The following is a 17696-nucleotide window of genomic DNA, read 5'->3' as shown; positions in this document are numbered from 1 at the left end:
CACAGCACAGGGGAGCCCATAGCTTTCACTTGTGCGCTGTTGCTCAGGCCAGAATTGTGTGATGGTGGTTTTAAAAGATGTACATGCTCAGTTTAGGCAGTTTAGGAAATACAGAAAAGCAAGTTAGAAATGATCCAAAGTCTTACAACCCAATACAACAACTCTTAAATCTTGGCATATTTCTGTGCAGAGTTTTATTTTTTTTCTCCATAACTGTAATCCTGCATACATGTGAATTTTATATATTTCTTTTCTGTGAGATCAGCTTTTACTCCTATTTACAACTCTTTGTGACCATTTACTTGGTACATACTATTCTGTTATTGGATATATTCTCCTTTACTTACTCTTTGACGTTCAGGTTGTTTGCTTATTAGTAGCTTTTTGCTACTAATATTGCATTAACTGTCCTTGTTTATGTAGCTTTCTTTTTTCTTTATTAAACATCTAAGTTAAGGAACACATGTTTTTAAGGGTATGTAATTTCTGTGTTTATTAAATATTTATTAAATGCTTATTTTCTGTGGCATAGAATACAAGGCATTGGATATAAAAATAGGAGTCCATGTTAGCTTTTGCCTTCTAGGAATTTTCAACTTAGTGGAGAAAATGAGGTAATTATATAAAAAGTTACACAAGAATGGGAGAAATTAATGGTTATTTCCAGATACCAATAGAAAAGGTGTCATTAGGCGGGAGGATGAAATGTTATATGCTCATAGTCAAACATTTGTCTCTGATTATCCTTTAGAGTAAAATATTTAGTGTGGCTAGAATGTGTCTTCAGAGAATCCAGTCCACAGGAAACAACTTTAAGTTTATAACTTTTCCCTAGTGTACATAGGAGGAATGTTACAGCCTAGTTTAAAAGAGCATTTATAATTTTACATTTTTAATGGTAATCATATTTTTAAGTATATTAGAGATTTTCTTGTTTTATTTTGTTATCTTTATTTTGTTGGTTTTTATTACAAATGAGCCCCTAAGGTTTTATATTTCACTTGTCTTTCTCCTGATTTCTGATTATTTTATAGAAATCTTCTTCCTATTACCCATGTGTGTATAGAAGAAGGAGAAAAGCCCATGGTGATACTGCCTTACATGAATTGGGGGAATCTAAAATTGTTTTTACGGCAGTGCAAATTAGTAGAGGCCAATAATCCTCAGGTGAGAAAAATTTGCCAAATACAAGTTATTTACCAGTAGCTTCTGATACTATCTTTGAAAGTAGATGTTTACAATTTAAACTGTGTAAAGACCTGCAAAAAGAAACTCAGAGTGAATCAGGTGATGTTATGACCTGTGGGTGTGGGGGAAGGTTGGTTTATGATTCCTGTCTAAAGGTGTACACTTTGCCGATGTTGACTTTTTTTTCCTTGCGTACCCATTGTGTGTTTATTTAGAGTCACCTCAGACCCTCTGTGATGCCCTCTCAGTCATTTTTCTCATAACCCTTGAAGGTACTTGTACTAGATCTCCCTTCTAGGAGTAGAAATTGGCCTATTTGATCTAGGTTTAGAGCCATTTGGTCCATATTGTACCAAAAGTCTGTAACTGGAGGGTATGTTTTTAATATACTTAGCTGTAATATGTTAGTCATCTAAGAGTTTCTTTCTCTTCACTGCTTGTGCACATAGTTGTGAAGCATTTGGCTAGATTCCAAACACATTATGATGGTAGTGGTAGTAAAGTATAGTGTATGTTTTGATGCCACTGTATCTTGTAGCCCTATTACATTTGTTTCAAGATTTATAATAATGTACTTATTACAGTTGTTAGGAGAAAATAGATTCAAAATTTGCCTTGAGTATTTGGCCTAATATTTATGATAAACTTGTAAAATGATGGGATTAAAGCCAGGTTCCTATTGAGGGTTGGGGGCTGAAGCCCACTTGCATCACCTGGAGAAGAATTTCATTTCCCAGCTCACAGTACTAGCTTCAGAGGAGCACATCATTGCAGAGAGCTATAGACTTGTATTAGTTTGAAAATGGTCCATAGGGGATAACCTCCTAATAAAAACTATTTTAGACTTCTGGTCAAGATGGCGGTGTAGGCAGATGTGGCTCGCCTCTTCATACAACCACATCAAAGTTGCAACTAAAATATAGAGCAACCATCACACAGAACCATCAGAAATCGAGTTGGATGGAAGTCTGACAACCATGGAATTAAAGAAACCCAATCCATTGAGACTGGTCGGCAGGGTGCAGATGTGGAATGGGCTTTTCCTTCACCCATGTGTGGTGGATAAGAATTCAGGAAGGATATCTCGGGACTGAGGGGGTCCCAGCCCCACACCAGACCCCCAGGCCAGGGTTCCAGCACCAGGAAGATAAGTCCCTACAACTTCTAGCTGCAAAAACCAGAGGGATTGAGTTGATGGAAGAAACTGCTGGAGCCCCAAGAAGTTCCTCTTAAAGAACACACACACAGACTCACCTACTCAGATTTATTTCCTCTGAGCTCCAGCACTGTGGTAGCAGCTTGAAAGGCACCAGTAGTATACAGGGAGAAACTAAAATGCCTGCCATCAAGGCAAGCAGAGTCCGTTGTCTCCCGTTTCTAAACCTTCCCCCCCACAGAGCTGGCAAGCTTGTGCCATATCTGAGACTCCCATCAACCTGGCTAACACTGTTTTACCCACTTTGGAGACCCCCAGAGACCCAGCCCCATGCAACCTGCAGCCCACCCGAGCTGCTTTTCCATATGAATGGCTGGTCTTGGCTCATGGTTCACAACTTTCTAAATCCTCTCAAACAAGCAACAGCTGGCCTAAGTAAGCCCCAGGCCTGCCACTAGCAGCAGCCAGCTCAGATTTACAGCTTGGCTTTGCCTGGGAATCTAAAAGTCCAGCACAAGTAGCAGCCATCTCAGATTCCTTTATTGCTCGGTCAGGGTGGCCCTAGGGCAAAACACAGGTAGGGGCTGACATTGGCCTGCACCACTCAGGAAACCCCCGGGTGAGCACACCCAGCGGACAGCTCCAGACCACATTGGAGCACCACCATCCTGGCCCCTGCACAGCTGATCCTCCACAGAGGGCAGAGGTTTGTGGTCAGTGGTCACAGCCAATCCTGGCCGCTGACTGGCCTGGGTAAATCATTCCCTTTGCCTTGCCAACAGCAGCTAAGGCTCAACTACAAGAGGAGGGTGCACTCAGCCCACACAAAGGATGCACCTTGAATAGCCAGCTTGGATGATAGGGGAGGCTGTGCCACTGGACCCTACAGGACACCTACTACATTAGGGCACACTACCAAGGTTCAGAGTTATAACAGCTCTACCTAATACGTAGAAACAAACACAGGGAGGCTGCCAAAATGAGGAGACAAAGAAACATGGCCCAGATCAAAGAACAGATCAAAACTCCAGAAAAAGAGCTAAGTGAAATAGTGATAAGCTATCTCTCAGATGCAGAGTTCAAAACACTGGTTATAAGGATGCTCGAGGAACTTAGTGAGGACCTCAACAGCATAAAAAAGATCCAGTCAGAAACGAAGGATACATTAACTGAAATAAAGAACAGCCTGGCTGGTGTGGCTCAGTGGATTGAGCGCCGGCCTGTGAACAAAAGGATCACCGGTTCGATTCCCAGTCAGGACACATGCCTGGGTTGCAGGCCAGGTCCCCAGTAGGGGAGCACACAAGAGGCAACCACACATTGATATTTCTCTCCGTCTCTTTCTCGCTCCCTTCCCCTCTGTCTAAAAATAAATGAAGTCCTTGAAAGAAAGAAAGAAAGAAAGAAAGAAAGAAAGAAAGAAAGAAAGAAAGAAAGAACAATTTATAGGGAAACAACAGTAGAAAGGATGAAGCCAAGAATCAAATCAATGATTTGGAACATAAGGAAACAAAAAGCAACCAATCAGAACAAGAAGAAGAAAAAAGAATCCAAAAAAACCCCCAAAGATATTATAAACAGCCTCTGGGACAACTTCAGAGGTCCAACATTTGCATCATAGGGGTGCCAGAAGGAAAGGAGGAAGAATAATAAATTGGAAATCTCTTTGCAAAAATAATGAAAGAAAACTTCCCTAATTTGGTGAAGGAAATAGACATGCAAGCCCAGGAACACAAACAAGATGGATGCAGAGAAGCCCACTCCAAGACACATCATAATTAAAATGCCAAAGGTTAAAGACAAAGAGAATCTTAAAAGCAGCAAGAGAAAAGCAGTTAGTTACCTACAGGAGAGTTCCCTTAAGACTAAGTTTCTTTCAAAAGAAACTTTGCAGGCTAGAAGGGATTGGCCAGAAATATTCAAATCATGAAAAGCAGGGACCTACAGCCAAGATTGCTCTATGCAGCAAAGCTATCATTAAGAATTGAAGGGCAGATAAAGAGCTTCCCAGACAAGAAAAAACTAAAGGAGTTCATCAGCACCAAACCATTATTCTATGAAATATTAAAGGGGCTTATTTAAGAAAATGAAGATCAAAACTAGGAACATTAAAATGGCAACAACAACAACAGAAAAACCCAAAAACAAAACCCACAGACCTATCAACAGTTGAATCTAAAAAACTAAGTGAACAAGAAGAACAGAAACAAAATCATGGATGCAGAGAACATTTTGATGGTTGCCAGATGGGAGGGGCTGTGGGGGGATGGGTGAAGAAGTGAGGGGATAAGTACAAATAGGTAGTCACAGAATGGCCATGAGGATGTAAAGTACAGTATAGGAAAGGGAGCGGCCAAAGAACTTTTATGCATGACCCATGGACATGAACAGTGGTGTGGGGACTGCCTCAGGGAGTGGTGGTGCTGGGTGGAGGGGGGACAAAGTGGGGAAATCAGTATAACCGTAGTAGTATATTCAACACAAATAATTAAATAAAAATAAATAGCCCTTAAAAGGACTGGTTATTGAGTAATAAGCATTTGAAATGTTACCTTATGAATTCAGCATTGAACAGGCACTTATGAACAGCTACTATGTGTGCTGGGTGTTGGGGAGATACACCTAACAGATGAGAAAAGTAAATGTTAAATTACTTTAAAGAATGGTAGAGTAGATATGAGTACAAGGAACATATTCCTGGTCAAAAAGTAGGTTGGCTGTTGTTTTTTTAAGTGTGTAGGTATTAAAAATATTTTGGGATGGAATGGAATACTGGAATAAAGTAAGCAGCTGCCATCACAATTTCTGTGCTAACTGCAAACATTATCATTTTCTGTTACCACAGGCAATTTCTCAACAAGACCTGGTGCACATGGCTATTCAGATTGCCTGTGGCATGAGCTATCTGGCCAGAAGGGAAGTCATCCACAAAGACCTGGCTGCTAGAAACTGTGTGTAGGTGCCATGGACTCATCACTGTCATTTGATGTGTAGTGTTCCTTGGATTTGGGGTTCTTTCCAGAAATCACAGTGGGAATTATGTTGTATTTAAGAGTAATCATGACCCATATTTTTTAAATACTCTGAATTTGATATTTATATCTTTACTTTTTTCAGCATTGATGATACACTTCAGGTTAAGATCACAGACAATGCCCTCTCCAGAGACCTGTTCCCCATGGACTATCACTGTCTGGGGGACAATGAAAACAGGCCAGTTCGATGGATGGCTCTGGAAAGTCTGGTTAATAATGAGTTCTCCAGCGCTAGTGATGTGGTAAGTGCTCGAACCCCCGGATTTCAACAAAATGGAAATGAGGCTTTCTGATTTAAAATATTTCCTTTTTTCTTTAAATCTAGTAACCTTTCCCTGAAATTTTTCATTGAGAAAGCAAATGTAGTTAGCTCCCAGTCAGCCAGTTTGTGAAGAGGAGCTCTGACCCAAACCATGGCCCCTCATTGAGTGTACCCTCACTATGAGGTAGGTAGATACTGTCATCCCATTATTAAAGGGAGAGATGTCGAGGCTTAGAGAGGTTCTAGTATTTGATTATTTTTCTTATTGACGTCTCAGAATGACCAAGTGGTTCCTGGATCATAAAGATTCATTGTTTTTAAGATAATTGCTCCTGAGTATTGTGGCGTGTGCAACTTCTTAATTCCTCAGATGTCACCCTCTTCCCATTTGTCAGTTTCTCGGTGGATCTGCCCATTTGAGCAGATTATATAGTGAGATTCTTTGTACTTAACAATGTATAGTTTCAGAAGTCACATATACTTTGTTTTGCAGACATTTTTTATTGCATTTAAATTCTGTCACTTTTTGGTCTGATCTGAAACAATTTATTTTCCTGTCTCTTGCTTGCTATACGTTATTATTGTAGTTAACATTCACAGATTAGGTTAAACTGCTGATAAGGTAGATATAAGTACAGGGAGCTATGGGAACATATTCTTGGTCAAAAATTTGCTTTTTGTAATGCTCACTATATAGGTATAAAGTATTTTGGGATGGAATGGGATTGTGGAATAAAATACGCAGCTGCCATCGTAATATTTGTGCCAACTGCAAAAACTGAATGATCAGTCAGTGCGTATCTGTTAGTGCTACATGTAAAATCTTAATAGAAGATTTTGCTTCAAAGTTAGAACTATAAAACAATGTGCTTACTGTATCATTGTATACTGTGTCTCAAAATATTTTATATATAGTATTGAGTAATCATTTTACTTGTAAGTGTGTGTGCTTCAAGATTACCCTATTAATATACTCTCCCTCAGGGCATTAATGTCCTGTGGCTGCTGTAACAAATTGTAACAGCTTTGATGGTTCACAGCGACAGGGATTTATTTTCTCAGAGTTGAGTTCCAGAAGCCAAATGTTTGAAGTCAAGATATAGGCAGGGCCGTGCTTCCTCTAGAGGCTCTAAGAGGCAAACCTTCCTCACCTCTTTCAGCTTCTGGAGGCTGTTGGCATTTCTTGGTTTGTGGCGGCCTCTTCCCTGCTCCATATTTATATCACCTTCTCCCAGTGTGTTTGTCTCTCAAAACTCCCTCTGCCTCTCTTTACAATGATACATGTGATTGTGTTCAGGACCCACCTACATAATCCAGGATAAGTTTCTATTCTCAGAGCCCTTAACTTAATCACTTCTTTTGCCTTATAAGGTAATATTTACAAATTTCAGGGATTCAAATGTGGACATACCTTTGGGGCCAGCATTCAACTTACTACACTCAGTGATGACCTTATTTAAGATTTCCATAATTAAAAGTTTTTATTTTTATTTAAAATCCTTGAAATGAGAACGATTAGAAACCCTCTATTATTAATTAAAATCTAGTTACATTTTTTATTTTTCAGAAGCTAGGTTAGCTATTTGATATATATTGTGCCTTTATTATATACCAAGTGTCCTGATAAAATGTGTTCACTTGATGTTGGTGAACAATTTATTTGCATTGTTTTTTGACTTTTTTCCGTCAATTATGGTCTTTTATTGTGCATATCTTCAAAATACTTTAACTTAATTTAAAGTCAACCATTCTCTGAAAAATAAACTTGTCTGACGCTTGTCAAATGGGCAGAGTAAATGTGAGTGATGGAGAAAGGGATGCTTTGTTTCACTGGCAGCAGCAGGAGTTAACAGTGGATAGAAACTTTCTTCACGTTGCCCTAGCCTTTCCCAGTCAGAGACATGGGGTGTGTGAGAGGATGATGGGGAAACACATCCAGACCCTTAGATCCTGAACCCTAAGGGCTCAGCTTGTATAGCTGTGGGGAGCGGGGCCTGGTCTGTTTTTCAGAGCTTTCATAATAGAATAAAACTTTTCTAACAGTAATGTCAGGAAGTTAAAATTCCAGATAAAACAGTACAAATATACAAAGCAGCTCACAGTTTTAATGGTTACCTAAAGAAAACCTGGAATTTTTCTTTGTGGGGGGAGGCGTTGCTTTTTTGTTTTTGATTTTTCTCATAATATAAAAAGGAAAAGCAGAATGTGATATTAGGCCGGCACACAGCTGATGTATTGAATGATGGTAAGGACCAATTGTACCATTTGATAAGGTGCTTTTTCTTTAGGGTTGCCACATCTCTATTCTGAAGTTATGAATTGTAGCTCGAATTCTTTACCCGTTTCTACATTAAGCAAAGCTGTTTTTACAGGGGGGAAAATGGATTTAACTTTGGTTTTAAAACATAGTTTCAAAAAACAGTGTCAGTTGAATTAGAGCTCTATGGTTTTCAGATTTACCCTTTTTGTAGAAAAGCCTACTTCTGAATATTTTTTTAGCTTAAAACTGATTACAAAATATTATTATCAGTTGAATTTGTTGGGATGATATTTGTTCCCAAAACCATTCAGGTTCAAATGTACAACTCAGTAAGATATTTCTGAACATATTTGAATATAGAGAAGGAAAAAATTTTCCTTAGTGGTTTTTTAAAAAAAAATCTCATTCCATGGTTGATTTAAAAGGTTAATTCACTTATCTCTTAGGGATGTTAATGAATTTTTCAATGGTTGATTTAAAGTATTTATGATTTTATTACTCATTGAAATATAGTATAGTTGCCTTAGTAGAAATTAATTGGCAGTTGAGGTAAACCCAAAACTAGCCAAATGGGCAGGAAATGGAAGATATTTCTTAGATGACAGTCTGTAAGTATGCCATGTAACCTCAAGAGTCTGGGGATTGTTTGATTATTCTCTTACACAAAGGAGTATTGAAAGCAATTATTTCAGAGGGGTATGCAAGATGGCCAGTAGTGCTGTTTGCTTGCACAGTAGAAGCCCCCAAAATATGCATTGCTTCACTTAATGTGCTTGTTTATTTCTGTATATAGGTATTGCATTTTATACTCAAGCACTAATACAAATTATTTTTATAACATTTAATCAGATATTTCAAAGGAAGTCCAGAGTGAAAGTTAAATTTGATAATATACTTTCAATCAGTGAGATTATGGTTAATGATACCTCTCTAAGTAGTGAGACCTCAATCTCTTCAGCTACGTACAGTGCCTTGTATTAGCTGGTAAGTCCATGTTGAGGATACATGGTTTAGTTAAGCAAATATTTCAAAGTTATATTTAAAACTAGTTATATTATGATTATTACATTTTATACATTTTACAACAGTTCACAAATTTTATGTAAGAATCTACCTTCTATCAGAATGTAGTCATACCAAATACCTTGTTGCTGCTTAATCATTTGACAGCTTTATTTTAAAATATCATGAAGCTAATGGTAAGCAAATTAAATAGGATAATTACTTTAAAATGATAATTACTTTTAGCATATTTTGGCATAAACTTACTTGAAGTGTCTATGTGACCCAAATGCTTTGGAGCTGTACTTGGATTGCGGTGGTGAGACTACCCACTGACTTACATTTATCATAGTTTAACTCCTAAAATGTTCATATTTTTCTTCTATAGATTCTTATAAATTAATTTCCTTTAAAATTGTATGTCTGTGTTTGTGTATCCCCCCAAAATGCCTTTTGCCTTGAATAATTGTTATTTAAAGGAATAGGAGTGCCTTTCTGTTTCCTTGTGACTATGTGGTGGTTTTTACGGTAAAAATCCTGCTTTTCATTTTTGTGGGATTGAATATTTTTTAAATCCTCATATTAAAGCACAGATGTTAAAGATTGCTGTTTAACATTTGTATTGAAAATGTGAAACAAATGAACGGCAACAGAAAAAAAAAACAGAAACAAACTCATAGAGAACAAACTGATGGTTCCCAGAGGGGAAGGGAGGTGGGGAGGTGGGTGAAGAAGGTTAAGGGAATTAAGAAGCACAAACTGCCAGTTATAAATGTTTTGGGGATATAATGTACGGGATAGGGAATATAATCAGTAATATTGTAATAACTGTGTGGTGACAGATGGTTGCTAGACTTATTGTGATCAATCCATAAGGCATATAAATGTTACATCATTTTTGTACATCTGAAACTAGTATAACTATAGTGCATTAACTATAATTAAAATATATTTTAAAATCAGAAAAAAATGTGTATGCCTAATCATCATGCTCTGTTCCGACTTTTCCTTTATGGATGGAATTGGGAGTTTAAAAGCTACACTTAATATCTACTTTTGGGCTGAAAAAACTTCATGCAGAATCACATGCAAAACAAGTGATAAAACCTCACTCCCACCAGTCTTTACACATGTAAATTACATATTTTAGGTATAAGTGTAACAGCTAACTAATTACATTCCTTAGTGGGAACATTTTAATTGTCCTTTAAAAGACCCTTAACGTTTGTGCCTTTCTTTATAGTTAAAAACTTTACATGATTTGTTTGGAAATATATAAATGTTTTCCATCTTACAAATAATACGTCATATCTCTGGGTTGTGTTTTCACAATTTTTAATGGAAAGTTTCAGTATTTCAATATGTCAAGATTCTTAAAATGTTAATATCAGCTTTTAACAGTTGAACTTAGGAAATATGCACAACTAGATTTGACTAGTTATAAATCTCTTTTTAATATTTTAAGATATGATGTCATCATGGGCATTCTTAAGAATTTCTGGATATTGTTTTTATTCTGTTTTTATCAGATGTGAATACCACCATAGATTTTTTTGTGACTTTGTTTTCATTTATTTGAAAACAATTTTTTTGATTTATATCTTCTTGGAATTATTTAGCTAATTATAGTAGCTAACATAATTCTATTAAGAGACCACCTTGTATTAAGAGACTGAATTATCAAGAGTGCGCAATTAAGAGTTTCTTTATTGTTGGTCTTCTTGTCTTTATGGTATTACAACGTGTTTAAAAAGCATTTTCTTGGGAAAAACAAGTCAAGGAAATTATTTTAATGCTAACCTTATCAGTATGGTTTATGGCCATGAGGAGATCCTATAAGGTATTTGAATGGTTTTTAGGGTGCAGGACAAATTAAAATGTGTTCCTGTGCCTTTATGCTATTTATTTTGTAAATGTTAAACATTACTTAGAAGGAGGGAAATTGATCCTGAAAGTGATCCAGATAGTATATATATAGCAGAATGCCTCTTATTGCTGGTGGTTGCCCAGTCCCTTGGAAAGTCATTACCACATCCGGAGCAGAGTTGCGCAGGAGAAACTCACATTCATAATATACCCATGAAGAGTGGTTTTCTGAACTATTCTAGTATCAAAGACAAAACTATAGTTTTCAGAGAATGCTTATTACTTTTAAAAGTATAGGAAACTTTTTATTTTATATTATTATTATTTTTTAGATATTACTTATTTTTAGAGAGAGGGGGAGGGGAGAGAAAGAGAGGGAGGGAAACACCAGTGTGTGGTTGCCTCTTGCACATCCCCTCCTGGGGACCTGGCCCACAACCCAGGCATGTGCCCTGACTAGGAATCAAACCAGCAACCCTCTCACAGGCCAGCACTCAGTCCACTGAGCCACACCAGCCAGGGCTATTTTATATTATTTCTTCATTATTAACACATTGCGTATTGCATAGAAATCTCTAAGACATACGCCAGGGTCGAATGACCAAAATACAGTGTAACTACAATGCTGTATGGGTTTGTGCAATTATTTAGTTTTTCGTAGATTGACCTGCATGGTTTCCACCAATGAGATCGCTTCATTCGATGTGGACAAGACAGTGTGTTGACGTCTAAAGTCCATAACAGATGGCGCATGAAAAACGAGAAAACCCATGAGCGGTATGCAATGTGTTAATTTTAGAATAATGCTTAGAAGCCCAATATTTATTTATTTGTTTCCATTATGGTTGCAGATTTTACACATCAACAATCTTAAAACTTACTATTTAAACATTAAATTGACATTAAGAGGAATTGATATAAAGACCTTAAGAAAAAGCTAGAAAGTTGACAGTATCATTCAGGCATTAGGAAATAAAGATTTAAAGTTTAGTATTAAGAAGATATTATTTGGTTTTACTTAATAGTGTTATTTTAATTCTCCTAATAGTTCCTGAAAATGAGGAATAAATGTGTTTACCACAGGAACAGTTAATATATTTTCAGAGGTGACCAGTTGCTATTTTCTTTGAGTAGTTGCTCTTGATGTATTTCCTGTGTTTGGCTCTTCCTAAGAATAGATATTTTCCTTAAGAGATCTTGTTAAATAACATTCCTGCCCTGCCCTTTATATTAACATTCCCTTCAAATAGACCCAGTGTTCTGGTGGAGCAGTGTCTAAGCATCTTGTACGGTAAGGGAAAGTGTCATAAATAGCAGAAATGTGTGATGGCCTGTAGGCATCCACTGCTGGTTTTTCTGTCTGCCTAATCACAGATCCTAGAACAGGTTTATAGCATAAGTAGCCTCTTTTCAGTCATATATGACACTATATGCCAAAAGATAGCTGATTTTTGTTGTTAAGTTACACGTGCTAAATTTTGATACCTGATGCAATCAGTGCATTTTATATACATACAGTCATTATACATCTGGGTACATTTGTTTAACTGGAATTTAAAGAGTATTTACCACAATGATAAATCTGGAGGAGTATTAAGACTTTTAGGTAACAGTTAACATTGAAGAATTATTAAGAAGAACCCAACCATTTTAAGAGTTACTTGTATAAATTGATTGGATCTTAAAATTTAAGTAGTAGAACTTTTTTAACGTAACATCCTATAGATGTATATTTCAGTTATAGTTATTGAAAAGGCCTAGAAAATATGTGTCTGAAAAATTAAAATTCACAGAATAAAAAAATGAATATTTAGGGAGAGGTATTTACATAAATTGTACATAGTGGAGTGTCAGATTTGAACACTTGTGGAAATTTATTAATGTTGGTAAGTTGAGTAAACCTAATATTCCTCTGCTAGGAATATTTCTCCATGATATTTTCATCTTCAAAGTGAACTCTTAAAGGGGGTTGGAAAAGAAAGAGCCAATCTCCTTCCCCTGTTTTTGAGAACCTCTGCTCCTTACCTCATTGTCCCTTTTATAGCTTCGTATTTTACACTGTACATTTCCTTCAACCAATCTGGAATTCCCACTGGGTCCAAACATACTAGGTACCTTTTTGGCCTTTGATTTTGTCTTCTTTTGATTCCCCAGAGAATTTGTACCTACCTAAGGATACCACGTATCACTTGTTGTCTTATATATTTATGGACAAGTCATTCTTCCCAGAATGGGCAATGGGGACCCTGCCTTCTTTTCCTTTAGCAGATGTTCCATAGTTACAGAATTGCGGGTGGCATACATATATATGCCTTTTGGCTCATTTATTTTAAGAACACTCACAGCCAACAGTGCTGATCTTACCCTTGGAGAGCTGTGTATTTGACTGTGTAAAAGAATCCTAAAAGGCCTCACACTGTTCTCTTCTCCTATTTCCATGCTGAATCCTCACATTTCCCCTTGTCTGACTCCCACAGACTTCACATCAGAGATCCCATGTTTTCTTGATCACAATTGTTCTTTGAGTAAATGAATTATTAATGCGCCTTGGTGGCCTAAGACCCTCCCCACTTTAACCATTAGATATATTGCATAGATGTCTACTCTGCCTTTTTACCCAGGGCCCATGTTTCTGAACTTTAGTGCAATCTTTGATTTGTAGTTTTATTTGTTCTACTTTTGTAGTAAGCCTTAGGTCACTGTGAAGATGCAACATGATTGAGGACAGCAGGTAGAACATCTGGTTTTGGGGAAAACATGATTAATTTGATGTGGGGCATTGAGTTCAGATACTAATATGTAGAATATGGGTCTGGAGTTCTGGACAGGCATAGAAGCAAGATATTAGAAAATGGACATCAATTTCCTAAAAGTGGTGATTGAATGAACAAGAGCATTTGATCCCAGAAATAGTGAATATAGAGAGAAGAATACCAAGGGGATAGGAAACCTCCCTCCCTCCCTCCCTCCCTCAGGTATTTATTTATTTATTTATTTATTTATTTATTTATTTATTTATTTTCAGAGAAAGGGGAAGGAAGGAAGGAAGAGAGAGAAACATCAACTGCTTGCCACTCACATCCCCACAACTAGGGACTCAGCCTGCAACCCATGCATGTGCCCTGACAGGGAATTGAACCGGTGACCTTTAGGTTCGCAGGCCTGTGCTCACTCCAATGAGCTACACCAGCCAGGGGAAAAACATTTCTTTTTAATTAGTGAGAAAAGAAAGAAATAAAACAGAAAGATTCTAAGACTGGAGAATGCTTTGTCATAGAAGCCAAGAAAGGAAATAGGTTCAGGGAAAACCTAGTCTATAAACATATGTGCATTAGTCAGAAAAAATGAGGAAATCATTGGGAGAGGGGAACAAGCAAGTTCAGTAAATCATTAAAGATAGATGTGATTGTTGAGGGCACTGGGTGGAAGGTGAGAAATCACTGGCAATAAATATGAAGTTCAGTTATGAAGAGGAATGAAAAAAATCTTAGCTTGATGGGATGGCAGGATCAAAAGAGGCTCTATTTTGTTATTTTTGTGGTTTTATTACATTGGGTTGTTTGGTTTGTTGTTGTTGTTGTTGTCTAGGCCAGGGAAGCAATGGGGAGAAAGAGATTGGACTTGTGGTCATTGGAGGGGAGTACAAGAGATGATGGGCATATGTGCCCAGGAGTCCAGGTGAAGGTGTAGTCTTGGCACAGGAGGTATACCCCTCTTCTGAGATGGGAGTAAAGCAAGAAATAGGAGAGAAGATACAGAAAATTTTTGAAGAAGGATCTCTCATTAAGCTGTTAGACAGCTTCAGTTTGCTGAATATATGTGTAATTGGGGTCCCCAAAGATGTGGAGTAGAGGATGGCGGGTGGACAGAAAGAATAATGAAGAAATAGCTACTGAAACACTTCCAAATTTGGTGAAAGCTGTAAACCCACAGATCTAAGAACTCAACAGACCCCAAACACAAGAAGCCTGAAGAAACTAAGCCATAGCTATATTATAATCAGATTACTCAAAACTAGTGTAAAGAGAAAATCTTAAAAGCAGCCCCAAAACAAAACAAAACATGTTAATATATTTAACAAAGGAACCAAGGAGAGAATGGCAGCAAATTTCTCATTGTAAGCAGTGCAAGAGAGAAAACAGTGAAGCAACATCTTTTAAGGATGTACTTTAAGAGGCCCTGGCCCAGTAGGTCAGTTGGTTAGAGCATTGTCCTGATATGCCAAGGTTGAGGGTTCGATCTTCAGTCAGGAGACATACAGGAAAGAACCAATGAATGTATAAATAAGTACAACAAAAAATCGCTATTTCTCTCTGTCCCTCCCCCCCTTCTCTTTCTCCAAAAATAAATAAATTTTAAAACATAATAAAGTACTATAAGAAAAAACTATGAATATAGAATTCTATGCCCAGGAAAAATGTCTTTCAAAAGTGAAGGAGAAATACTGACTTTTTCAGAAATAAAATAGCTAAAAGAATTTATCACCAGCAGGTCCACACTATGAGAAATGATAGAAGAAATCCTTTAGGAACCAATGATACCACATAGAAACATGGATCTACACAAAGGAACAAAGGGCACCAGATATGGTAACTATAAGGGCAATACATAAGATTTTTTTCTTATTATTTAAATGTCTTTAAAAGATAATTGAAAACATTTCAGTGCCCCCTCTCAGTAATTGACCAAATAGAAAATCAGTAAGTTGAATGACAGTATCAACCAACATGATCTGATTAGCAATTACAGAACACCCTATTCCAACAGCAGCAGAATTTTTTCAAGTGTACATGGAATATCTACTAAGCTAGACCATATTCTGGACCAGGAAGCAAGTCAATAAATTTGAAAGGATTTAATTCATACAAAGTAGGGTTTTGTGAACACAATGTAATTAATTTAAAAATGGAAAATAAGAATCTAGAAAATCCCAAATATTTAAAAACTAGACACTTCCAGATACTGTATGTGTCACAGAAGAAATCCAAAGTGAAATTATAAAGTATTTAGAATTGAATTAAACACATTCGAAAAATTTTGGGATGATGCTCAAGGGGGACATAGACACTATTAAATATCACTGTTAGAAAAGAAGAGAAGTCTCAAATTAGTGAACTTAATTTTCATCTTAAGAAATCAGAAAAAGGACAAATTCAACTTTAAGTGAGTAGATGAAGGAAAAAAATAAAGATTAGAAGTCAGTGAAGTGTGAAACAGAAGAACAATAGAGAAAATTAGTGAAACCGATGCTTAATTCTTTCAGTATATCATTAATGATAAACCTCTTGACAGACTAATCAGAAAAAAAGTTGCAAATTAACAATATAATGAATGAGAGATAACATCATTTATAGATTCTTGTTGAGATTAAGTAGTAAAATACTATGAACAACTGTTTCCCAGTAAATTCAAATCCTTAGGTGAAATGTACAAATTCTTCGGAAGATAAAAACTTTCAAAGCTCACTCAAGAAGGGGATGATCAGAATACCCCTATATGTATATATATAAAAGAAATTGAATGTTTAGTTAAAAGCCTGTCCCAAAAGAAAACTCTACGTCCATAGTGAATTGTAGGACAATGCTGAGTACCTCCAAACATTTCAGGAAGAAATAATACGAACTCAACACAATTTTCAGAAAATTGAAGAAAGAATACTTTAATTCATTTTATAAGGTCAGCATTACCTGAAACAACCCTGGAGAAAGATCAGCTCATTATTCTTCATGATCATAGATTCAAAAATTTCAACCTAAAGTTTTAGGTTAAAAGTTAGCAAGTAGAATCCAAAAATATATTTAAAAGATAATAATATGACCTCATAGGCTTTATCCCAAGAATACAAGTTTTACCATTTGAAAATCAAACAGTAATTTACCATGTTAACATAATAAAAAAGGGAAAAAAACCAGGATCATCTTAATAGATGCAGAAAAGTATTAGAAGAAAGTTCAAAATTCATTACTAATAAAAATTGCTAGCAGCTTATGAATAGAAGACAGCTTCCTCATCTGATAAAGAGCATTTACTAAACCCAAAACCTATAGCTAACATCACACTTAATGCTGAAAGACTGGGTCCTAAATCTGTACTTAGAAACAAGAAAGACGCCCACTCTCATCATTTCTCTTCACTGTTGTACTTGAGGTTTCAGCCAGTGCACTAAGGCAATAAAAGATTGGATAGGGAAAAGTAACTATTTGTGGATATGATCATCTATAAAGAAAATCCAATGTGATATACAAAATAGCTGCTAAATAACAAATCAGTTTATAAAGATTACAGGATACAAGATCACTGTATAACAATCAGTTGTATTTATATACACTAATAATAAAAGTCATAAAGTTTTTAAAAACATAAAAGCATCAAAAATAAATTCTTAGGAATATACCTGACAAAACATGCAAAGACCTATACAATGTAAGCTATAAAACATTCTTTTTGAAAAAATTTTTTATTGTTATTCTGTTACAATTGTCCCAGTTTTTCCCCCTTCCCCTCCTCTGCCCAGCCCACTCCATCCCGCTCCCACAGTCTCTGTTGCCCATGTTCATGGGTCACTCATACATGATCTTTGACTAGTCCCTTTCCCTTATTTCCACCATTATCCACCCCCGACCCCGAGGCACTGTCAGTCTGTTCCATGATTCTATGCCTCTGGGTCTGTTTAGCTCATTAGTGTATTTTGTTCATTAGATTCCTCTTATAAGTGGGATCCTATAGTACTTGTCTTTCACTGACTGGCTTATTGCATTTAGCATAATAGTCTCCAGTTCCATCCACACTGTCACAAAAGGTAGTAGTTCTTTCTTTTTGCAGCATAGTATTCCATTGTGCAAATGGACCACAGCTTTTTGATCCATTCATCTACTGACGGGCGCTTAGGCTGTTTCCAGCACTTGGATATTGTAAAGAGCACTGCTA

At 36.6% G+C, this 17696-nt stretch overlaps 1 protein-coding gene across 2 annotated transcripts in view; it reads left to right on the top strand.

Annotated features, from left to right (window-relative positions):
- RYK (receptor like tyrosine kinase) overlaps positions 1-17696 on the top strand; it is a 92980-nt gene that overhangs the window by 61629 nt on the left and 13655 nt on the right. For both annotated transcript variants that reach the window (XM_054595655.1, XM_054595654.1), the window contains exons 11-13: positions 1035-1167; positions 5190-5299; positions 5462-5621. In XM_054595655.1, coding sequence (XP_054451630.1) covers positions 1035-1167; positions 5190-5299; positions 5462-5621 — 403 coding nt within the window. The remainder of the gene's footprint in view (positions 1-1034; positions 1168-5189; positions 5300-5461; positions 5622-17696) is intronic.

Source organism: Pteronotus mesoamericanus, unplaced genomic scaffold (genome assembly GCF_021234165.1).
Source record: "Pteronotus mesoamericanus isolate MK-2021 breed Mesoamerican mustached bat unplaced genomic scaffold, CSHL_Meso_final scaffold_54, whole genome shotgun sequence".
NCBI lineage: Eukaryota > Metazoa > Chordata > Mammalia > Chiroptera > Mormoopidae > Pteronotus > Pteronotus mesoamericanus.
This window is presented reverse-complemented; position numbering and strand designations above follow the sequence as displayed.